Genomic DNA, 19591 nt, shown 5'->3' on the forward strand with positions numbered 1-19591 from the left:
ATTTTTCATGACGGTGCAGTGCCATGACAATCTAAAAAACCGTTTCAAGCAACGGTCAAAATGTCTGAATTGGCGGGAATAACTGTTATGTGTGTGAACTGGTTCAGGGTTGTGGGTCCACACGTTTTGGAATTTTTTGGGATGCTTCAGACAAGCAATCTCAACCTTTCGGTGTATGTCTTGGCGCTGTTGGCTTCCCACACATCTTAGTCCTATATATAACCCCGTCACACACTCCTCTGCTTTTACTCTCACCACTTCTCTCTCTGCTTCTTTTGCACACACAAAAAAGATCTCTTCTTTCAATAATTTGATCTTCTGGGTCACCAAATCTTCATCTCTCTTCACTTACAAGAATTCTTGGATGGTTGCCTTTGCAGGCACTAACAGGTTCCAGTTCTGGAAGTTTTAGCTAGTTCTGGGTATTGGGTTTCAGGAACATTTGTAGTACTGAAGCGAGGAACTGCTTTGAGCCTTCTGGGTATCGATCATATTGAAGTCTTGATTTGGAAATTAGGAAGATTTGGGGGGTTGGTTGGGTTGTGACAGCCTAATCATAAGAAATACCAGAACTTTTTCTTTTCAAGACAATGATTCTGACCTCCAACGGGTGCATTCTGGGGAAGTCGCACTCGGTTCTTGCCAAGAAATCTGTCGTCGAGAAAAGCTTCTACTTTTGGATTTTCCAGATCTTCAATAGATACAGTTTAGGCACTTAGGCGGAATATTTCTGAGTCACGTCTTTGAAACAGCTTTTCGGCTCTTGACCTCGCGCATTTTCTTCCTCTCTAGTGTTCCTTGGTATTTCGCTTTGTAAAAAAATTAGGAGGATTGTGGAGTGAGATATAATGGCTAGTGCATCGCTGCCGCCGGGATTCCGCTTCCACCCCACGGACGAAGAATTGGTTGGATATTATTTGAAAAGAAAAATTGACGGACACGAGTTTGAACTCGAAGTGATTCCCGTTGTCGATTTGTACAAATTCGATCCTTGGGAGCTTCCAGGTACATGTTTGTATGCAAGCACGGTGGGCTCTATAATTAGCTCAAATCTTTGTGATAAGTTCTGAGATTGAAGCTTCCTTTTAAGTATACTGAATGTGAATAGAAACTTTTTAGCTTTAAAAAGTGCCATGTGATTCATTTTGTAATCACCCCTTCCTTTGCGCCTCTTTTTGGACCAAACCAAACAATAATTCCACCAAGATTACAACCCTTTTTCATCTAATAGACCGTGCAATGTCATACGACATAATGCCCTGGACAATACATCTTTCTATGTTTCTTTTTACCAAATCAAGAAGTCTATTTAATGGGAATGAGTTTTCACCCTGCAGATAAATCATTTCTTCCCCAACGAGACATGGAATGGTTCTTCTTCTGTCCGCGGGACAGAAAATACCCGAATGGTTCACGAACAAATCGAGCCACCAAAGCTGGCTATTGGAAGGCTACAGGGAAAGACCGGAAGGTTGTCTGTCAGTCCTCTGTCACTGGTTATAGAAAGACACTCGTCTTCTACCGTGGACGGGCCCCATTAGGAGATCGTACCGACTGGGTAATGCACGAATATCGCCTCTGTGACAATTCTTCCCAAGGATCGCAAAACTTTCAGGTAATATTTCTCAGGACCAAACACTATAGATGTCGTTGACACCGCTGTTTTTTGACAATCTATAAACTGATAAATATACATGCGTATCCAAGAAGCAAGAAGAGTAATAGGTCTATTTAGTTTCTTACAGAATGGAGCCTGAGGTATTCCACATGATTAATATTCATTTCAGGGGCCATTTGCACTGTGCCGTATCGTAAAAAGGAACGAGCTTTCTCAGAAGATGAGTGATTGCCATGGAGAACCAAAAGGCAAAATGGCTGGTAACAGTTCGAGTTATGGAGATTGCGAGACAATGGAAGTTTGTAGTGAGCCTTCAAGCATGTCTAACAACACTTGTTCTCAAGGAAATTACCTATATAACGAAAGTCATTATCCAAGCCAAATGCCGTCTCAACATGAAGTAGCACCAATGGCAGATTTGAATCCCTACTTGACAGAGACCAATCCTGCAAGCTGTTGGGTCTCACCTGATATGATTCTTGACTCTTCAAAGGTACTAAACTACAATATATCAAAGAAAATGATATTTATTCATTGAACTGTTACCGCATACATGTCGACCACTTCCACATTACTGATATTTTGCATTTTACCTTCTCATTTTACTTCTTGCAGGACTACTCACAAGGACAACACACGGTTCCTCATTACTTCCAACACCAACAGTATGATATTCCGAATCCCATGACTTCATGGCAACCATACGATCACAAAGAAATTTCCCCCAGCTCATCGTACTCAAATTTGGCAGGGGAAGTCGAACTTCCCGATGATCTCAATCGCTTCGGCTGCATGTCACCATACTCAGGAGATGGGAGCTACATGGAGTATTATGGGGATATACCATATGGAGGTTATGACAACACCGGCCTGCAAAATTATCCGAAACCTTTCTGAGAAGAGAAGGGTAGTGAGAAGAAATGGACAGGGGAACCCAACCATAGATTGCAGCAACAGGGTGATTAGATGGTATCCTGCCCCGAGCGTGACTGTCAATTGAAAGCTGTTCACATTGCTTTGCCTACCCTGTTAAAAAAAAAAGAATCTGATCCGGGACAACGCCTTTTTATGTTGGTTCTTGGAGTGGGAGATAAGCTAGAGCAGCTAAAGCCCTTCCTAATTACTCCAAAAAAGGTTCCAAGGGAAGATTTTTATCATCTGGTGTTCTTTTTTAACTTTCCGTTGTAATGTCGTTTCATTTTCCACTTTATGGGGTTATGCTTAGATAGTAGTACGCCTCCTGGTGGAAATCACTTTTATAGATCGAACCAGAGATTGTGGTTTACTTTGCACTTGAAGTTTTCTGTCTGAGACAACGTAATGTAGTAAACTATTGTGCTTGAAGTTCATTTTTCATTTCCCTGAATCGTAAAGGAGTGATACGATATTAAATGCTAGTGTATGTTTACATAACAAAGAAATGTCAAATTGAACGATGGAGCCGATAATTATACATCGTCTGGTTGTTCAGTTCAAACACATCCATTTCTTTAAGCCTCTTTGCCCTTGTAAGCTTCTTGTGATTGTTTTCTGTACATTCACATAATAAATGGAAGACTTTTACCTAAAAGGTTGATGTGAAGCCAGTTATAGTCTTCACGGGAACATTCTGTCCGTATTTGAAGTCTATCCATTTCCTTTTCTTGTTCTTTGGACAATTGAACTATCTTGATACAGTATATTAGTAAAATTATCTGAATTCGAGTCTCTACCTAAAGGGACATGAAATTTTACCATTCAGGAAGATGTGCCTGAGTGAATGATATCCCCTGCCCCCAGTAAAAGAGAGAAATGAACAGATTTTGGTCTTATTTATCTGTAAGGTGTCCAAATCAATTCATTCTTTTCAGGGGTGCTTTAATAGGAACAGTTTTCGACTTTTTGCAGAACTACATGTCATTGTCGTAAACTATCAACTAGAAGAATGAGCTATATATCTGCAGTATCAAAAGTGAGTAATGTGAAGTTGCGCCTTGAAGAATTGAAAGAGTGCCCGGTGAGTACAAAATAAAAAATATTGCCGTCCGTCTTTTGGCCAACATTTCAGTATTGCTCCTTTTACAAGTTCTTTCCTAACTTTAGGTCTCATGCATAGATTCCCCTTCCCCTACCAAGCGTGCGGCCCCTTTTCTTTTCAGAGGCTAAACTAATCGATTGGTGGTTATTGAGAATCAACTTTGACAAAATGCTCCACTACTTGGATAGAAAATGCAATGAACAATCAGTAGAGAGAGTGGAAGGATTAGGGTTGGTGCCTGCAATTCTTTTGACTCTTGATGTTTCTGCATGATACTTCATCCGGTATGTTGCAGATGGACTTTGGGATTCATAACATCATGTCAGAAACAGGAGAGACACTAGACCTGACTAATCAGATAAAAAGCAGTTTACTTTTGTCGATAGATAAGAACAGTGTTTCCGATACTATGACTTTAAGTGGGACAAACCTAGCTAATTGATAAAAGAATAAGGTTCTAACCTTTTATTATATTTCAGGATGTGATGAATCTGTATATAAGTTGGTCTATTAGAGCCCACTGAGAAGACAATATGCCTCAAAGGTATTACAAGAAGAACAATATAGCATCAGAACCTCAGAGGGCACTCATCCTATAAAGTAAAATCTTTACTACTCTGTTCCAGATGGAGGGAAATGATTCTCAGCAAGTCTGATTTTTTTCTTTCAAGTGTCACAACAATGTCACCGCCCGCTTTCTACTCCTTGAACCGAGCTATTCTCCCCAGTTCTTCGGCTTCCTCATTAACATGATCAAGCCTAGCCACAAAGAAGCAAATGCGGCGAAAGGAAGTGCCTCGGAGAACTCGAGGCTAGCTATTACAAGTTGACTCCTCTGTGGCCTTAACACCTTCTGAATGCCAGGCGCTTGTTCAGGATGTCTTTTGGTTTTTGATTCATGCAATGGAGATGAATTGGCTTCGAAGCTTGTCGAAAGAGAGATACTGGAGTCCTTTCTGTTCATCGAGTCTGAGAGAATCTGTAGTTGGGATTGTAGTGCGGTGTTGAGGTCCTGCAAAGCTATATGGAGATGACCGGAGAGAATTTCCAGAGAAAAATGGCTGCGATTCCTCATGCTATAAGCAAGTTCCACCAACACTTTTGATACCTCTCCAGCTAAACGCGTACACTGGACCTTGAAGAGAGCACGTACAGATGGTGGAGTATAGCAACATTACATTTCCATTCATGAATTTGTTATCAGGGAAGAAACATAATCAGATCCAATAATTAGGGGATGTTTCTTTGACGCGACGCAAATGATCATAGGTGTCTAGAAGTGCGCTTTAGTTAGAGAAAAGAAGATATACAACAGATTCCCAGAGAAGAGATAGACTAACAATTTGAGTTTAGTCTCCGATTTTATTGAAGGCTCCATATAGGTATCAATTTGGTAGAACTTTTGTCAAATAATCTACACTTGAGAATCTAATATGAAATTGGAAATGTTTTGCTCTGATCTGATATGCCAGTATTGCGTGCAGTAGACAGACTCGAGCTTGTGGATATCATAGCTGCAGCTACTTCAGAAAACATTTTTTCTGTGAAACCTCCCCAGCTGGTGAGAAGACTAAAAGATTTGGTTCCTCTTTGAACATTTGTTGCACTCATTGATGGGTGTAGGGTTAGAGTCCCATATTTTCCTGACACTGAAATGAACATATTCAACCATCATTGGCCAATTTAAAATGCAAAATTGCCTTCTTCTTTTTTGTAAAATATATTAGGATCTTCGGGATAGAAGGAGGGAGAATCAATAAAAACTATATCTTTACTCAATCGACTTCATCCTTACACTTTATTAGAGAATGTTATTTATGCTCAAATAATATGCATAAGAAAGGAAATCAGCTACTTTAGAAAATAATATTCATAATATCTGATAACCGAGATGGTGTTTCTGAAGGAGGTCAAACTGGAGCCGAAGAGCAGCAACAAACCATTTTGCATAGAGAAAAAGACTATTATCTTATTAATTATATATAAATGAATTTATGGAGATGTCAAATTACAATAGTGTTGCAATGGATGGGAACTATCTGGTTTGGAGAGATTTTAAGCCATATTGCAGACACAAATCTGCAAAAAGTCATGACGAAGTCATACCGAATAAAATTTTCCAAACGTTGAATCGTCCAATCAAACATTCACCTGAGGCGCGCCCATCTCTCACTAATTGCGACGATTAGATTAATCATCAGTATCAACATGACATGATTAGATTAATCTAGGACCATGTTCACCGAGGACCTAACAGGGTGCACCCAAGTGCGAACCTGTAATAGGATCCACAAACTTTGTTATTTTGCAAAATGTTAGTGATTGGTAAGGTAGGTTTAGGTAGAGGTGATCGGTTCCAGGGTGGGCGGTTTCCATCCTAGAATTGGGAACCACTTGCTAAGTACCGGTTCCAGGGTGGGTCCATGAAACCAGTAGAAATGTCGCCAACAAATTCATCCAGTGTTCTCCATCATACCTGCACCAGCACGCCCTCCTGCCCCCGACGAGCTACAGCTTTGCCGAGACCTCACGCGGCCGAGCACCACCGCCGTCGCCGTCGCCTCATCGACAACGCCAGCCTTTTGCCATGACAACTTCAAGCCAGCCGCGAGCTTTGCCGAGCCACGAAGCAGCAACCCCATGCCAAACTCTGCCGAGATCTCCATCGGCGAGGTCACTAGTTCTTCGCTGCACTTGCTCTCTCGTCGCCCTCACCACCACCTCCATATGACGCCGATTCAGCCGCGATATTCTGCTGCTAGAAGCTCCTGTTGGTCCTTGTTCAGTTTTTCCTTCACAGTTTCTGGAGCTCACTTACCACAACTCGCTGCCCCTGATCTTTGCTATCTATTTCTTGGTCAAACTCAGTGGTCTTCACTGTCCAGGTGTCGTTGCTCTTGCTGCGAAACTAACCAGTGTGGCTGTGAGTAGGCCGGAGGTGATCGAGAGCGAAAGTGAGAGAGGGATCGACGAGGCCGGAGGCCACCGAGAGCGAGAGAGAGGGGAAGTCGTGGCCGTGAGATGAGTGAGGCAAGAGACAAATAGAGACCATGAGTAATATCACGACTCCGTAGTCGTAGTTCTTTTTTACGTACGGAAAGAACCTAGCTGTAGCTCCTGTAAATATTGCAACAAAAGGCAGAAAAGTTGTAAGCAGACTCGTGATGAGAAAATTTGACCTTGGAGAGGAAATTACAAGTAGATAACACAATTTGTTTCATCACTAGAGAGAGACGAAAATTACCGATCAGAAAAACTGCAGCTCCAATGAAAACGGCTCGAAGAACCTGACCAGAAGACGTTGTGACATACTCAATTAGAAATGCCAAGTACCCCACCAAAAGAGTGCCCAATCCTCTATTAAGTCCCTTGCACAAAGTTGCACCTATCAATGAGGAAAATAAAATGATCTGTTAGGCTAAAACAATCTCATTACGAATTCAAAGTAACTGGAAAATTGTGAATATCAACCTGCAGTGAACTCTAGCACCACGACCACAGTCATCATGGCCCAAATGGCGTTTTGGCTCCATCAAACACACCAGCGAGACCAATGTCAAAGATGACCTGACTTTCAAAGAATGGATTACCCTCATGGGATTTTTCTTACCCACTTTCCACATCATCTCCTAAATTTTCCTGGAAGCCTCTTGATCTTCTCAGCAGATTTTCCAGGAAGTCTCTCCTCATTAGAGCTTTCTCTGAAGCCCCAGTCTGCTGCCACTTCCATATCCTTGCCTGTATGAACTTTAGAGAACATTTTCTGGAGTAAATGATCAATTGAAGCTAGAGTTATTCTTAGAAAAATGGACATAATGAGGCAAAATGTGAGAATGGTTCTGATTCTCTTAGGAAGTTTATGTGTCATTCAGATTAGGCAATGGTGTTGTGAAACATGATTTCAAAACAATCCCTGATAGATAAGTTAACAAGCATTACGGGAAAACTGTTAATATTCTCCTGCATACTCATCTTCCTAGTTTTACATTTGGACTCGAGTTTCGATGTAAGAGATAATTAGGAATTTCTCTAGGATAATTTTATTTGTTAGAAGTATTTTGATAATTCTGTTGATTAGCCTTATCTCTCAAGACTGCATCTACATTGCACGTATATCTCCCCTTAATTATGCATATCTTGATTGAGATAGCACTTTTAAATCACCATCTATCTATTCTGCTTCTTGGGAAGCCAATTCATCGTGACTGACGTCATCCACCGGCAGGCGCTCGCAAGTGATAGAGATCTGATCATCGCGTCTAAACTCTTTAAGCATGCAACCTGTCCCAATTCCTTGACTTCCTCGATCACTAGTTTGAGCCTGGCAACCGTTTCAACGGGTGGCGAACGCCGTGAAAGGAGAACTCCTGGCTTGTGGGGATCTTTGCTCAGCTGCAGCCTTGGGACCTTTTCCTCTCATTCTCGCTTTGAAGCCCTTTTGGTCCTCGACTCCAGTAAGGGAAAAGTGTCCGTCTTTACAGTGGGCAATGAGACTTTGGAGGCCTTTTGGTTCTTTTCGCTGGTCTGTGCAGCTGCCAGGGCAAGCATGTTCTATGTTTGGTTATCATGTGAACCTAGGAAGACCCTAGGTTCTGCTGCTCAGCTTTTCAACTGTCAATGGCTATATTCTTTATTTCTAACGATCATCTTCAGACGAACGTTACAACAAGACCACACTTGATATTTGCACAACCATTGGTCAAGATTTGCCCGACCATTGGCCAAAATTAGCACGTGCTGATTATCACCAATCATTTGATGTTGTTAACTTTTCAATCAATCACTTAAGCGCCATTTAAAAAGTTCACCACAAGTGCTATGTGGCTTTGGATTTCCGGCACTTGGGCTAACATTTTTTAAAAAGATTTCCACGTAAGTGATTGTTATGGCACCTAAAGTGGTAAAAAAAAAAATTATGATCCTAAAGTGAGCTCTATACGAAAGTCATGACACTTGTAGTGTCCTCATTCCGTTTACTTTTGTTGATAGATAAGAATACTATTATAATCAATAAAAGAATAAGGTTCTGATCTTTCAAAATATTTCAGGATGTGGTGAATCTGTATATAAGTTGGTCTATAAGAGCCCTGTTGAGAAGACAATATGCCTAAAAGGTGTTATGAGAAGAAGAAAATAGTATCAGAACCTCAGAGGGCACTCATCCTAAAAATTAAAATCTCCACTATTCTGTTCCCGAGGGAGGGAAATGATTCTCAACGAAGTCCGATTTTGTTCTTTCAAGTGTCACAACAACATCATCACCCGCTTTATACTCCTTGAACCGAGCTATCCTCCCCAGTTCTTCAGCTTCCTCAATAACATGATCAAGCCTAGCCACGGCCTCTACTAGCAAAGAAGCAAATGCAGCGAAAGGAAGTGCCTCGGAGAACTCGAGGCTAGCTATAACAAGTTTACTCCTCTGTGGCCTTAACACCTTCTGAATGCATTGCACTTGTTCAGGAGGTCTTGCAGTTTTTGATTCGTGCAATGGAGAAGAATTGGCTTCAAAGCTTGTTGTAAGAGAGGATCCGGAGTCCTTTCTGTTCAATGAGTCTGAGAGAATATGTGGTTGGGACTGTAGTGCGGTGTTAAGGTCCTGCAAAGCTTTACGGAGATGACAGGAGAGAATTTCGGGAGAAAAATGACGGCGATTCCTCATGCTATTAGCAAGTTCCACCAACACTTCTGATAGCCCTCCAGCTAAACGGGTGCACTGATCCTTGAAGAGAGCACGTACAGATGGTGGAGTCTAGCAACATTACATTTGCATTCATGAATTTATATTCAAGGAAGAAACATAATCAAATCCAATAATTAGGGAATGTTTCTTTAACGTGACGAAAATGATCAACAGGTGTCTAGAAGTGCGCTCCAGTTAGAGAAACAAAGATATACAACAGATTCCCAGAGAAGAGATAGACAAACACAATTTGAGTTTAGTCTCCGATTTTATTGGAGGCAAAAATGATGCATCCATGGTAGGTAATCTACATTTGAGAATCTAATATGAAAGTGGAAATTCTTTACTCTGATCTGATATGCCAGTATTGCATGCAGTATAAATGAATATCCATAGCAATGATTTACCTGACTCTTTGAAAAAAAATCTAAATTGTTGGGCTATTAACCGTTGCCTCTACAGGATACAGACTTGCGCTTGGGGATGTCATAGCTACAGCTACTTCAGAAAACATTTGTCCTATTGATGATAGCTCCAATAGGAATCGATTTTCAATACCTTGATTTCGGTGTGCAAACAACCATGTAAAGCCATAACCGTGTAACCAAAACGGCGTAGAGCAACTCCCAACTTCACATATTGCCGCCACGGAGATTTGTAACAGCTCCCTCGGTATCTCGGCTCCCAACTTGCATATAATGCCTGCAAAATTGCAACAAGAATAGTCAAATATTTGGTTTTTCGTATTTCAAATTGAGGGTCACAAAACCAAGTGAGCAATACCATAGTTTCATCAGTATACTTGGAATCCAATACTTTGATGCAGTTTTGGTCGATGGAATCCTTTGATAATTCGTCTTGGATTTCTTTTGTCTGAGCATCGTCGAAGTACTCCCCAACACAGGCTGTGAGGAAACCACTTCAGTTGAATTGAACCATTTCACAAGAATGCGAACCGAAACCAAAAGATGTGTATCATACCTTCTACAGATTGTGCTAGTCCTTCAAGCTTGGCTATCGTGGATTTATGGAGGTCATCACCTGACCAGGTTGGAAAGACAAGCAGACTCAAGAAAAGACATATTCCACAACCAATTGCGATAGTGTAGAAGCGGTCTCGTGCCATCTTCGGTGTATTGTCGACCCGGTAGTTGGACACTAGTATCAAACTGAAGGTCAAAATGAATATCATGACACCGTAGTCATAGTTCTTCTTTACAGTGGGAATGAACCTCACGTAGGTAACTGTAGCTCCTGTGAATCACAATGTAGCACCCCAGGTGAGTGAGAAAAGAGATGGTGGCATTGCATAGTATGATGTACTTCGGCTCGAAACAGAAAATTAAAGAATGGAAAAAGATTGCACTGAGCTCTATAGCCCCCTCGGAAATTACATGGGCAGTTTTGCTAGCATGTTGAACATTGACTTGATGAAATACTTAAGTAACAGAAGATGATCTACAGTCGGTATCAATTCCTTTGGCCAAATGTCTAATTTGAAATGTTAGTAAGTGGCGACGGAGCTTGGGGTCTACTAAACTGCATAATTCAGTTTGAGGCCACTAAACAATGACTCGTGATATGCCTGATATTTAGCGCTCACCAATGACAAAAACTGTCCATCCCATGACCACTGCTCTGGGTGTAGGCCGATCTGCCGTAAGATACTCTACAAAGAGCGCGAACAGTCCCGCTAACAGCGTCCCAACGCCCCTGTTCAGCCCTTTACATAGTGTTGCCCCTGTCATATGAAACGAACAATAAGTCAAGTGATTCGATGGGAAGAGTGACAACAATATTCCCAGATTTAATGACGTATATAACTAGTTACGAATTTAATTTCCGCAATCTGTCTTAGATGTATTACAGGTAAAAAAATCTTTTTGATCTTGGTGTTTGAGCTTCATATAGCACATTCTCCTCAACCGAAGGTAAAAGAACACGATAAAAAGGAAGAAAATTAAACTGCAAAAGCCCTACACATGTTCACAAAAATTGCGAATGCCCATATTGCAATGATCATTTCCTTCTTATTGTCTTTGTATCTCTTTTAATTTTTGCTAAGATAGAAGTTACCTGCAGTGAACTCAAGGACAACAACAACAGTCATGACAGCCCAGATGGCATTTTGGCCAATCCCTTGAGACAGGGACTCCAACAGGCACAGCAATGAAGCCAGTGACAAAGCCAAACCAACTTTGATCGAGTGGATCACTCTTCTTGGATCTTCTTTGCCCATCTCCCACATCATGACACCCACCTCCCCTGGAAATCTCAGCACTTTCTCAGCAAAAACTCTGACATTTGATTGTTCATGACCCTCACCGAAACTCCCCGCCATTCGCAATCTCAAACTCCCCGATCAATCCCCGAACGTTCTTTTCTACTTTTTTTTTTCTGTGAAATCTTCCCAGCCGGTGAGAAGACTAATTTGATTTCTCTTTCTACATTGCTTGTTGCACTCGTTTATAAAGGAGCCAGGGACCCATATTTCCCTTGGACACTGAAATGGAAAAGGTTCATCATATTCACACATCATCGGTCAATTTGATATGCAAAACAGCTTTCTTTCTTGTTTTCTTTAATAGCTACAGGTCGTACTGATTGTACGTAGCATTGCGAGAACACTGTCAATATTATCCCCGTAAACCGGTCTTCCTAGTTTGTAATTCGGACTTGAGTTTCAAACCAGTCCTTTTTTAGGTGTTTATTAATGGGGAAGACATGGGTCAGGCGCACAACAACCGGGGAGCATATTAAAATACATATGAAGCAATCTTACCTGGGACAGGTTCCCAGGGTACTGCTTGTCCCTCAACCAGCGAGGGATAGATGGCTACGTTTAGACAAGTCTTCATGTTCTTGAATCTTCATTACAGAAATGGTGTTTCTGAGGGAGGTCAAACTGGACCGAGGTTGTGAGACCAGAAAAGTAGCAGCAGAAGTCCATCTGGGGTGGGTGCTTCTTGAGTTTCACGATTTCTCATGGTTTTATTTTGGACTGACCTATTTCTTCGAATCGAGCACGCGTTTGGTTTGGTTTGGAGCGATATTAAGCCATACATGAGCCTGAAAAAGTCATGGCGGAATCATACTAAATCAAAAATATCCCAAATGTTTAATTGAGAAAGGGGGTGTAATGTTGGTGACTCACGGATGGACCGGCTCTTGGATGGGTCCAACCAAGCATTCCCATGGGGCGCGCCCGTCTCTCACCAATTGCGACGGATTATATTAAATTGTTAGTATCGACACGGGATGATTAGATTAGTCTAGGACGATGTTTGCCGAGGACCTGATTGGGTGAACCCTTGTGCGATCCTGTAATAGGATCCGCAAACTTTGTTATATAGCAGGTTGTGAGTGATCGGTACATCTAAGAAATAAGGTAGATTTAGGATTGTTGAACGTTTTGCCTGGCGAAAGCACATTGGGGTTGCAACCGACAAAAAAAAAAAGCATACCGGTTCCATAAAAAGAGGTTAATTTGCTCATTGTGGTCCCTTAACTTTAGCCTAATATGCAATGTCGTCAATGAACTTTTAATTTGTTTAACGTGATTCATGGACTTTTGATACATGTTTAATTTAGTCCTGAACTATATGACAATATTTAGTGTTATCCATAAACTTGCATTAATGGAATGACAACATTAAATATTTTCATATTGTCCAGAGACTAAATTAAACATGTAACAAAAGTTCAAGAACCGCATTGATAAATTAAAAGTTCAGGGACGACATTTCACATTGGGCTAAAATTCAAGGACTACATTGCACATTAGGCCAAAGTTCAATGACCATTTGTGTCATTATGCCTTATTTATGTTCAAGACATGTCAAGATAACTGAGGTTGAGCAGATACTTCTGTTAGGCATGATGAAGCTTCAATCTCCATTGGGGTCAGCTCCACAGTTTTCTTTTGCCCCAAAGGATTGTCGAGTGTAGCATTATTTGGTTCCTCTAGGCGCTTTGTGCTAATGAAATGGTTTTCAATATCACTAATCCATGAAGAACATGATCCCAATAAATGAATCTCACTCTAGGAAAAGATATGATACCAAGCCAAATCAACCATGGCCAGCTCTCTAATACGTAATTTTCTATGCCACCCCTGATTAATGACCAACTATCTATTCTGCTGCTTGGGAAGGCAAATCATTATGACAGTCATCCAGGGGTGGACGCTCGCAAGTGATAGAGATCTGATCTTCGGGTCTGAACTCTTTAAAGCATGCAACCTGCCCCAATTCCTCGACTTCCGCGATCACTAGGTCGAGCCTTGCGACCGTCTCGACCAGCAGGGCGGCGAAAGCTGCAAAGGGGAGCGCCTCTGAAAACTCCAGGCTTGTGATGGCAATCTTGCTCAGCTGCGGCCTCAAGACCTTCCTCTCATTCTCCCTCAATTGCTCGGAAGTCCTTTTGGTCCTCCAGTCCCGTAAGGCAGAACTGTCCGTCTTTACACTGGGCAATGAGACTTTGAAGGCCTTCTGGTTCTTTTCGCTGGCCTGTGCAGCTGCCAGGGCGAGCATGTTCGATGATTGGTTATCATTTGAACCTAGGAAGAGCCTAGGTTGGGATTTGATTGCGGTGTTTAGGTCTTGCAAGGCCTCGTGGAGATGATCGGACAGTATCTCGGGTGAGCAGTGGCGGCGGTGCCTCACACTGTCGGCGAGTTCCATCAGGACCTTTTGTACCTCCTTGGCGAGTCTAATGCACGGGTCCTTGAAGAGTGCACGAACTGCAAGCGGGGTCTAGAAATCAACAGACAAAAAACTACTTAGATTAGTCCTCCACCAGATATCCTTAGAATCATGAAAATGCGTGCACTACAAGAATCGCAACGTACAATTTGCACTAACAGGACCATAGTTTTAGAGAGCAACGAAGAACTCGAAGCTGGTTCCATTTTAGAGAATAACAAGGAACATAGATCTTCGTCTCTTTTCTCATGAATGTGACAAATTGAAGGTCTGCTGTGTTCCTCAGGTACTATTTCAAGTAAACGGAACTGGGAATAATTATAAAGTGAAAATTTCCATCTGTTTGTAAGAGCAGGAAAAGTTATACTTAGAAAGGCATGCTTTATCTCAATAGTGAGAATTTCCTCCTCAACACTTCTTAAAGTGTGATGAAGATATCGAGGGTTGCTCATACGTTTCATTTTCCCGAAAAAGTGGTAAAAGTTTTTATTGATTAAGGGAAGGAAACTGCACAGAAGAAAGCATTAACCTTTGCAGGTCAACTATCATATAAGGTGTTGGGGCAAAAAAAGTTAAGAGTGACCTTGTTTCTGATAAGGTTATTGAAGTAACACCTGCAAATTGTGCGTCCTAAGGCCCAGGAAGATATCTACGTTGGTGGACAATAGGGATCATATTAAAAGGATACCTGTATTTCTGTTCTCAAACATCCATGTAGCGCGACGACTGTGTAACCAAAGTGGCGCAGAATGGCTCCCAATTTAACGTATTGCTGCCACGGGGAGATATAACAGCGTCTTTTACGCCTCGGTTCCCAACTGGCATGTAGTGCCTGAAAAGTTCACGGCACAAAGACGTGTAAGGTCTCATCTTATTCGTGTCAATCCAAGATCAATATAGTTTTCTTGAAAGAGCAATGAAAAACGTTACCAGAGTCTCATCACTAGTCTTTGAGTCCAAGACGGCCTTATAACCCTTGTATATGCGATCCTCCGATGGTTCATTCCCCTCTTCTGCTGACTTCATCTCACTAAAATATTCGTTAACACATGCTGCAAGCAACATTTTCTCAATCAGAAAGGTCAACCACACTTCTTATAGTTTTGACTAAAGTTTAATTGCAGTTATTTATGCTGAAGAGTACTGTTTGTTATCGCATCAACAAAAAAAAAAAAAGAGGTGTTCCACTTACCTTCAATGGATCTTGCCAGGCCTTCTAGCTTGGATACTGTAGAATTATGGAGATCTTCCCCCGACCAGTTAGGAAATACCAACAGAGTCATGAAAAGGCAGATGCCGCAGCCGATGGCAATGGTGTAGAGGCGCTCGTGGGCTATCTTCAACACATTTTGAACACGATAGCTCGACACTGTGATCAAATTAAACGTCAAGAGGAATATCACAACTCCGTAGTCGTAGTTCTTCTTTATGTACGGAAAGAACCTCATGTAGGTAGCTGTAGCTCCTGTAAATATTGCAATAGAAGGCAGAAAAGTTGTAAGCAGACCCATGATGAGAAAATTTGACCATGAATGTTTGGAGAGCAATTTACAAGAGACCAAAATTACCGATCAGAAAAACTGCAGCTCCAATGAAAACGGCTCGTAGAACCTGACCAGAATTCGTTGTAACATACTCAATTAGAAATGCCAAGGACCCTGCCAAAAGAGTGCCCAATCCTCTATTAAGTCCCTTGCACAAAGTTGCACCTGTCAATGAGGAAAATAAAATGATCTGTTAGGCTAATACAATCTCATTACAAATCCGAAGTAACTGGAAAATTCTAGATATCAACCTGCAGTGAACTCTAGCACCACGACCACGGTCATCACGGCCCAAATGGCGCTTTGGCCGATCCCATTAAACAACGGCTCCATCAAGTACAACAGCGAGACCAATGTCAGAGATAACCCGACTTTCAAAGAATGGATGACCCTCCTGGGATCTTCCTTACCCACTTTCCACATCATCCCGCAGATTTTCCCTGGAAGCCTCTTGATTTTCTCAATCCTCTCCTCATTAGTGTTCTCTACAACTTTCCCTGAAGCCCCCAGGTCTGCTGCTACTGCCACATCCTTGCCTGCATGAACTTTAGAGAACATTTTCTGGAGTGTATGATCAATTGAAGCTAGAGTTATTCTGAGAAAGATAGACATAATAGCGAAAAATGTGAGAATGGTTCTGATTCTCTCTCAGTGAAGTTTATGTGTGATTAGTAATAGGCAGTGGGAACATGCAGGCATTATATCAATGTCAGTCATCACATCGCACTTTTGGTTTGATATTGAGGAGGTTCAGCTTCTAGTGGCAAACTCCTCCTTGTCCTCTCTGCAAGGTTAGAGTTATTTATTGAGAGGTTGAGGGAGGGAGAGAGAAAGAGACTCAGAGAGGTTGATGCTCTACCTGGAATTCACATGTCTCTCCCCAATAAAGTTCTTCAGACTATTAAAGATGATAGCTTTCATTTCAGCTAGAAGTCAAAATGCAAGAAGAAAGTATTTGTTGTTTGTTGAAGAGAAGAAAAAACTGTTTCATGAAAAATGAAGTGTTCCAAAATCTGTATATCTTGATGGGAATTAAACACTACCCAAAATATGGGCAGATTCACTCGCCATTCCTCAACGCAAAAACGAGTGCCCAGTGACGGGTAAACCTGAGGCACGGGAACTCGTTAAGCATGCTTCATAAAAAAAATGTGACTTCGAAAGCATTAACTATTCACATCATCAGAAATGTTAGTATATTGAAAATTGCAACCTTTCTTAACAAATGTCGTTGCGGCAATCTTTAACAGAATCCAATTTATGGAGCAGAGAACTTCTTTTTCCGTCTTCCTCTTGCTTTCATACTTTGTTCTTTTTCTGTGTAGGATTTAATTAGAGTATAAAGGTCAGGAGCCTTATTAAGTCAGGAAAAGGCGTTTAAGAAAAGAGAAACGAGATTAGGCCTCTTATTATGCTCCATCACGGTCATGCACAGGAATGAGCAAAAACAAGGTTGTGCCACAGAAGAATATGCAGCTTGTGCAAACAACTGAATTAGTTCAATCATTCATAATATACAAGCCAAATACTTCCATATACCTCCTGAAGAAGCACATGACCTCAGCTTAAACTTTGTTATTGGAGATTCCATTTATCAGTATGCATGTAATGTAATACTCTTCAATATTATATTGCCAGCCCGTTTTTGCTGAATTTTCTTGGTGGGGTATTTTCTTTCTTGCTTCTAATCTTGTTTCCTTAGCTAAGATAATTCTGCTCTATATGGGTTGGTGTCGAGAAATCAATGTCATCCTTTCATCGTAATTTCCTCTCAAAGAAAAAGTAGAAGAAACTGTGAATCAATGGTTGGTAAAAATCTCCTCTACTGTTGTTGACATCTGCAAAAGAAAGCAACCGGCCATGGTTTTGAGCTTTGACCAACAATAAAAAGTGCAGCAATTTTGAAGACTGGAGATGGTGTGGAGGACAGAGACAACTGGAACTGCCCAGCTGCAATGATGCACACACTTGGGAGAGTCACGAGCAAAAAAGCTCATGGAAAAGATCAGAAAAAGTTTTGTAACCTGGTAGAAAAGGAAAGACACAAAAAGGGAGAGATCTTGGATCGTTAACCTAACATCAAACACACTCGGACACATCAACGCTGTCTGTGACTTCTCAAGACAGCTAGTTGCTTCATCTTTAAATGCAATGTTTTCGTATGCAAGAATCAGACACACCCGTGCACTGGCAGCCTACGAACATGAAGCTCAGGTTACACCATGTGGCACTTGCAATGGCCACACAGCTCTGGCCCAACCACTGGATTTATTGAGCAACAGGTAAAACATTTGGCGTAATAGGCATCTAGGAACGATCGGATCAGGGCAGGAGTTGTAATTTCTGACCTGAACGAGAATAGGATTCGATAGGAAGCTGTGACGAAGATTTCCCCTAGGGAAATTCGAATAGGATACGGACCGGTAACAATCAACTCGAAGTCGACACAAATTGACACGACACAAGTTGACACATCTAGGCCACGGAGACCACTAGATCAGGTGATTCTCGAGCGCCCAGTGCACCTCGTTCGGGATTGTCCAATCTTTAATTTATCAAGCCCTCTTATTCAAAGAATACAAAAGCATATTCTCTCTAAAAAAGAAAGGTATATGCGTATGTTCTGATCTGAAAGTGTCACAGGAGGTTCGAATTCTTTGAAAAAAAAATTTTTGGCAATCCACGGACCAAAAATAAAATTAAGATCTAATATGAAACAAATTAATACAAGAGACCAACCTTTGAAGTCATATGCCCAGAGCAGACTGACTTGATTTTTCTAAGTTACATTGCATAAGGTACATAACATAATTACACTGCCATAAGCCCACATACACAACAGAACAGCGAAAAAACCAAGAATAACGAGAAGACAACAACTAGATCGACATAATAATTCCTTTAGATGAAAATTTAGCCTTAAGCATCGGACCATGTTATGTCCATCCATCCCCACTTGTCTTTAGGCACGCCCAAGGCTTCCCACACGGCTCTAGACGCATCGACAATGTCATTATCGCACGGAGGCTGATAATCATGGTCTGCGTCGCATCCCATGGTCGAGTCACATTCGTTGACCACCATGGCCACCACGCTCCTGCTGTTGTCGTTAATGGTTATATTGTGGTGACACCCGCTCATGTTGTCGAACCAGCCAGTGAATAGTGCCACGATCGGTAAATTGTCGGAATAGTACTGGTTGTCGCATTCCGATGGACCGCCGCCGTCTTTTCCCTTCTCGAAGCTATTAAGAGTGAGGTGGGCTGTAGTGTGGCCAGACACCGGCGGCGAACACTGATAAACGGGGTACATTTTGCCTTCGACGCAACAGTCCAATTCGTCAACCGTGTAGCATTGTCCGGGCGGTGGTTTCCTCCCTCTGATTCAACGGCTTGCACGGCAACTCTGCGCTTCAACCTCCGTGAATTGCACATAGGTCACCACATGAACAAGAAGCATGAAAGTGAATGGTTTGAAGCTAAGATTCTTCATTCTGTGACATTCTGGCTTAGGCTTGATTCAAGTGCCGGATGCAAGAAAATGAATCAGATGAAGGTATATATAGAAATTGCTGGCACTCTGACTCTGTATAAGACATAAGAGGAAACCAAGATGGTGGGTCTGTATAATACAAAAGAGCAAACCAAGATGGCGGGAAGGAGTAACTTTCATTTTCTGGCAATATTGAATTGACCACTGTCTCGATTATGGAATTTGAAGTGGGTGTCTCATAAACCGTTAGATCGTCTGAACCTATTGATATTTTGATCACAAAGCTTCGAAGGAACCACGAAAAGAATTGCTTAGGTTGGATATTGGTGTTTACTAAATTGATAAACAGTACAGATGCTTGCAAAGGCGAGAGACGGAAAAAGGACGTTCCTTCAGCTACGGTCAAAAGAATATAATGTACATTGACATGCTAGACTAATTTGCATAACCGCCATGGCGTAATGATAATCGTCATCTGAGTGCCTTTAATCAGGCGCCGTCCTTCGTCGTAATTGTGTTGGCGATTCACAACACGAA

The 19591-nt window shown here is 41.6% G+C and overlaps 3 protein-coding genes and 2 pseudogenes across 3 annotated transcripts; 1 reads left to right on the plus strand and 4 right to left on the minus strand.

Moving 5' to 3' along the window:
• Positions 1–263: 263 nt before the first annotated feature.
• LOC115685467 (NAC domain-containing protein 71-like) lies at positions 264–2984 on the plus strand. The gene is made up of 4 exons (XM_030610550.2): positions 264–1005; positions 1338–1615; positions 1788–2111; positions 2234–2984. The coding sequence occupies exons 1-4, from the start codon at positions 849–851 to the stop codon at positions 2513–2515; spliced, it is 1041 nt and encodes a 346-aa protein (XP_030466410.1). The 5' UTR covers positions 264–848; the 3' UTR covers positions 2516–2984.
• Positions 2985–3388: 404 nt separating this feature from the next.
• On the minus strand, positions 3389–6301 carry LOC115685379 (aluminum-activated malate transporter 12-like; annotated as a pseudogene).
• A 2358-nt stretch (positions 6302–8659) lies between these two features.
• Positions 8660–11734, minus strand: LOC115685340 (aluminum-activated malate transporter 12-like). The gene is made up of 6 exons (XM_030610393.2): positions 11392–11734; positions 10919–11056; positions 10297–10569; positions 10099–10220; positions 9874–10017; positions 8660–9384 (listed from the first exon to the last, which is right to left on the minus strand). Exons 1-6 carry the CDS (start codon positions 11654–11656, stop codon positions 8818–8820), a joined length of 1509 nt encoding a protein of 502 aa, XP_030466253.1. The 5' UTR covers positions 11657–11734; the 3' UTR covers positions 8660–8817.
• Positions 11735–13286: 1552 nt separating this feature from the next.
• Positions 13287–17649, minus strand: LOC115685338 (aluminum-activated malate transporter 12-like). Its single transcript, XM_030610392.2, has 6 exons — positions 15814–17649; positions 15587–15727; positions 15211–15483; positions 14949–15070; positions 14707–14850; positions 13287–14069 (listed from the first exon to the last, which is right to left on the minus strand). Exons 1-6 carry the CDS (start codon positions 16172–16174, stop codon positions 13449–13451), a joined length of 1662 nt encoding a protein of 553 aa, XP_030466252.1. The 5' UTR covers positions 16175–17649; the 3' UTR covers positions 13287–13448.
• A 653-nt stretch (positions 17650–18302) lies between these two features.
• Positions 18303–19054, minus strand: LOC115685339 (putative ripening-related protein 1; annotated as a pseudogene).
• Positions 19055–19591: the final 537 nt, after the last annotated feature.

This window comes from Syzygium oleosum, unplaced genomic scaffold, assembly GCF_021117445.2.
Source record: "Syzygium oleosum isolate NSW1041296 unplaced genomic scaffold, Sole_v2.1 Sole_v2.32, whole genome shotgun sequence".
Lineage (NCBI taxonomy): Eukaryota > Viridiplantae > Streptophyta > Magnoliopsida > Myrtales > Myrtaceae > Syzygium > Syzygium oleosum.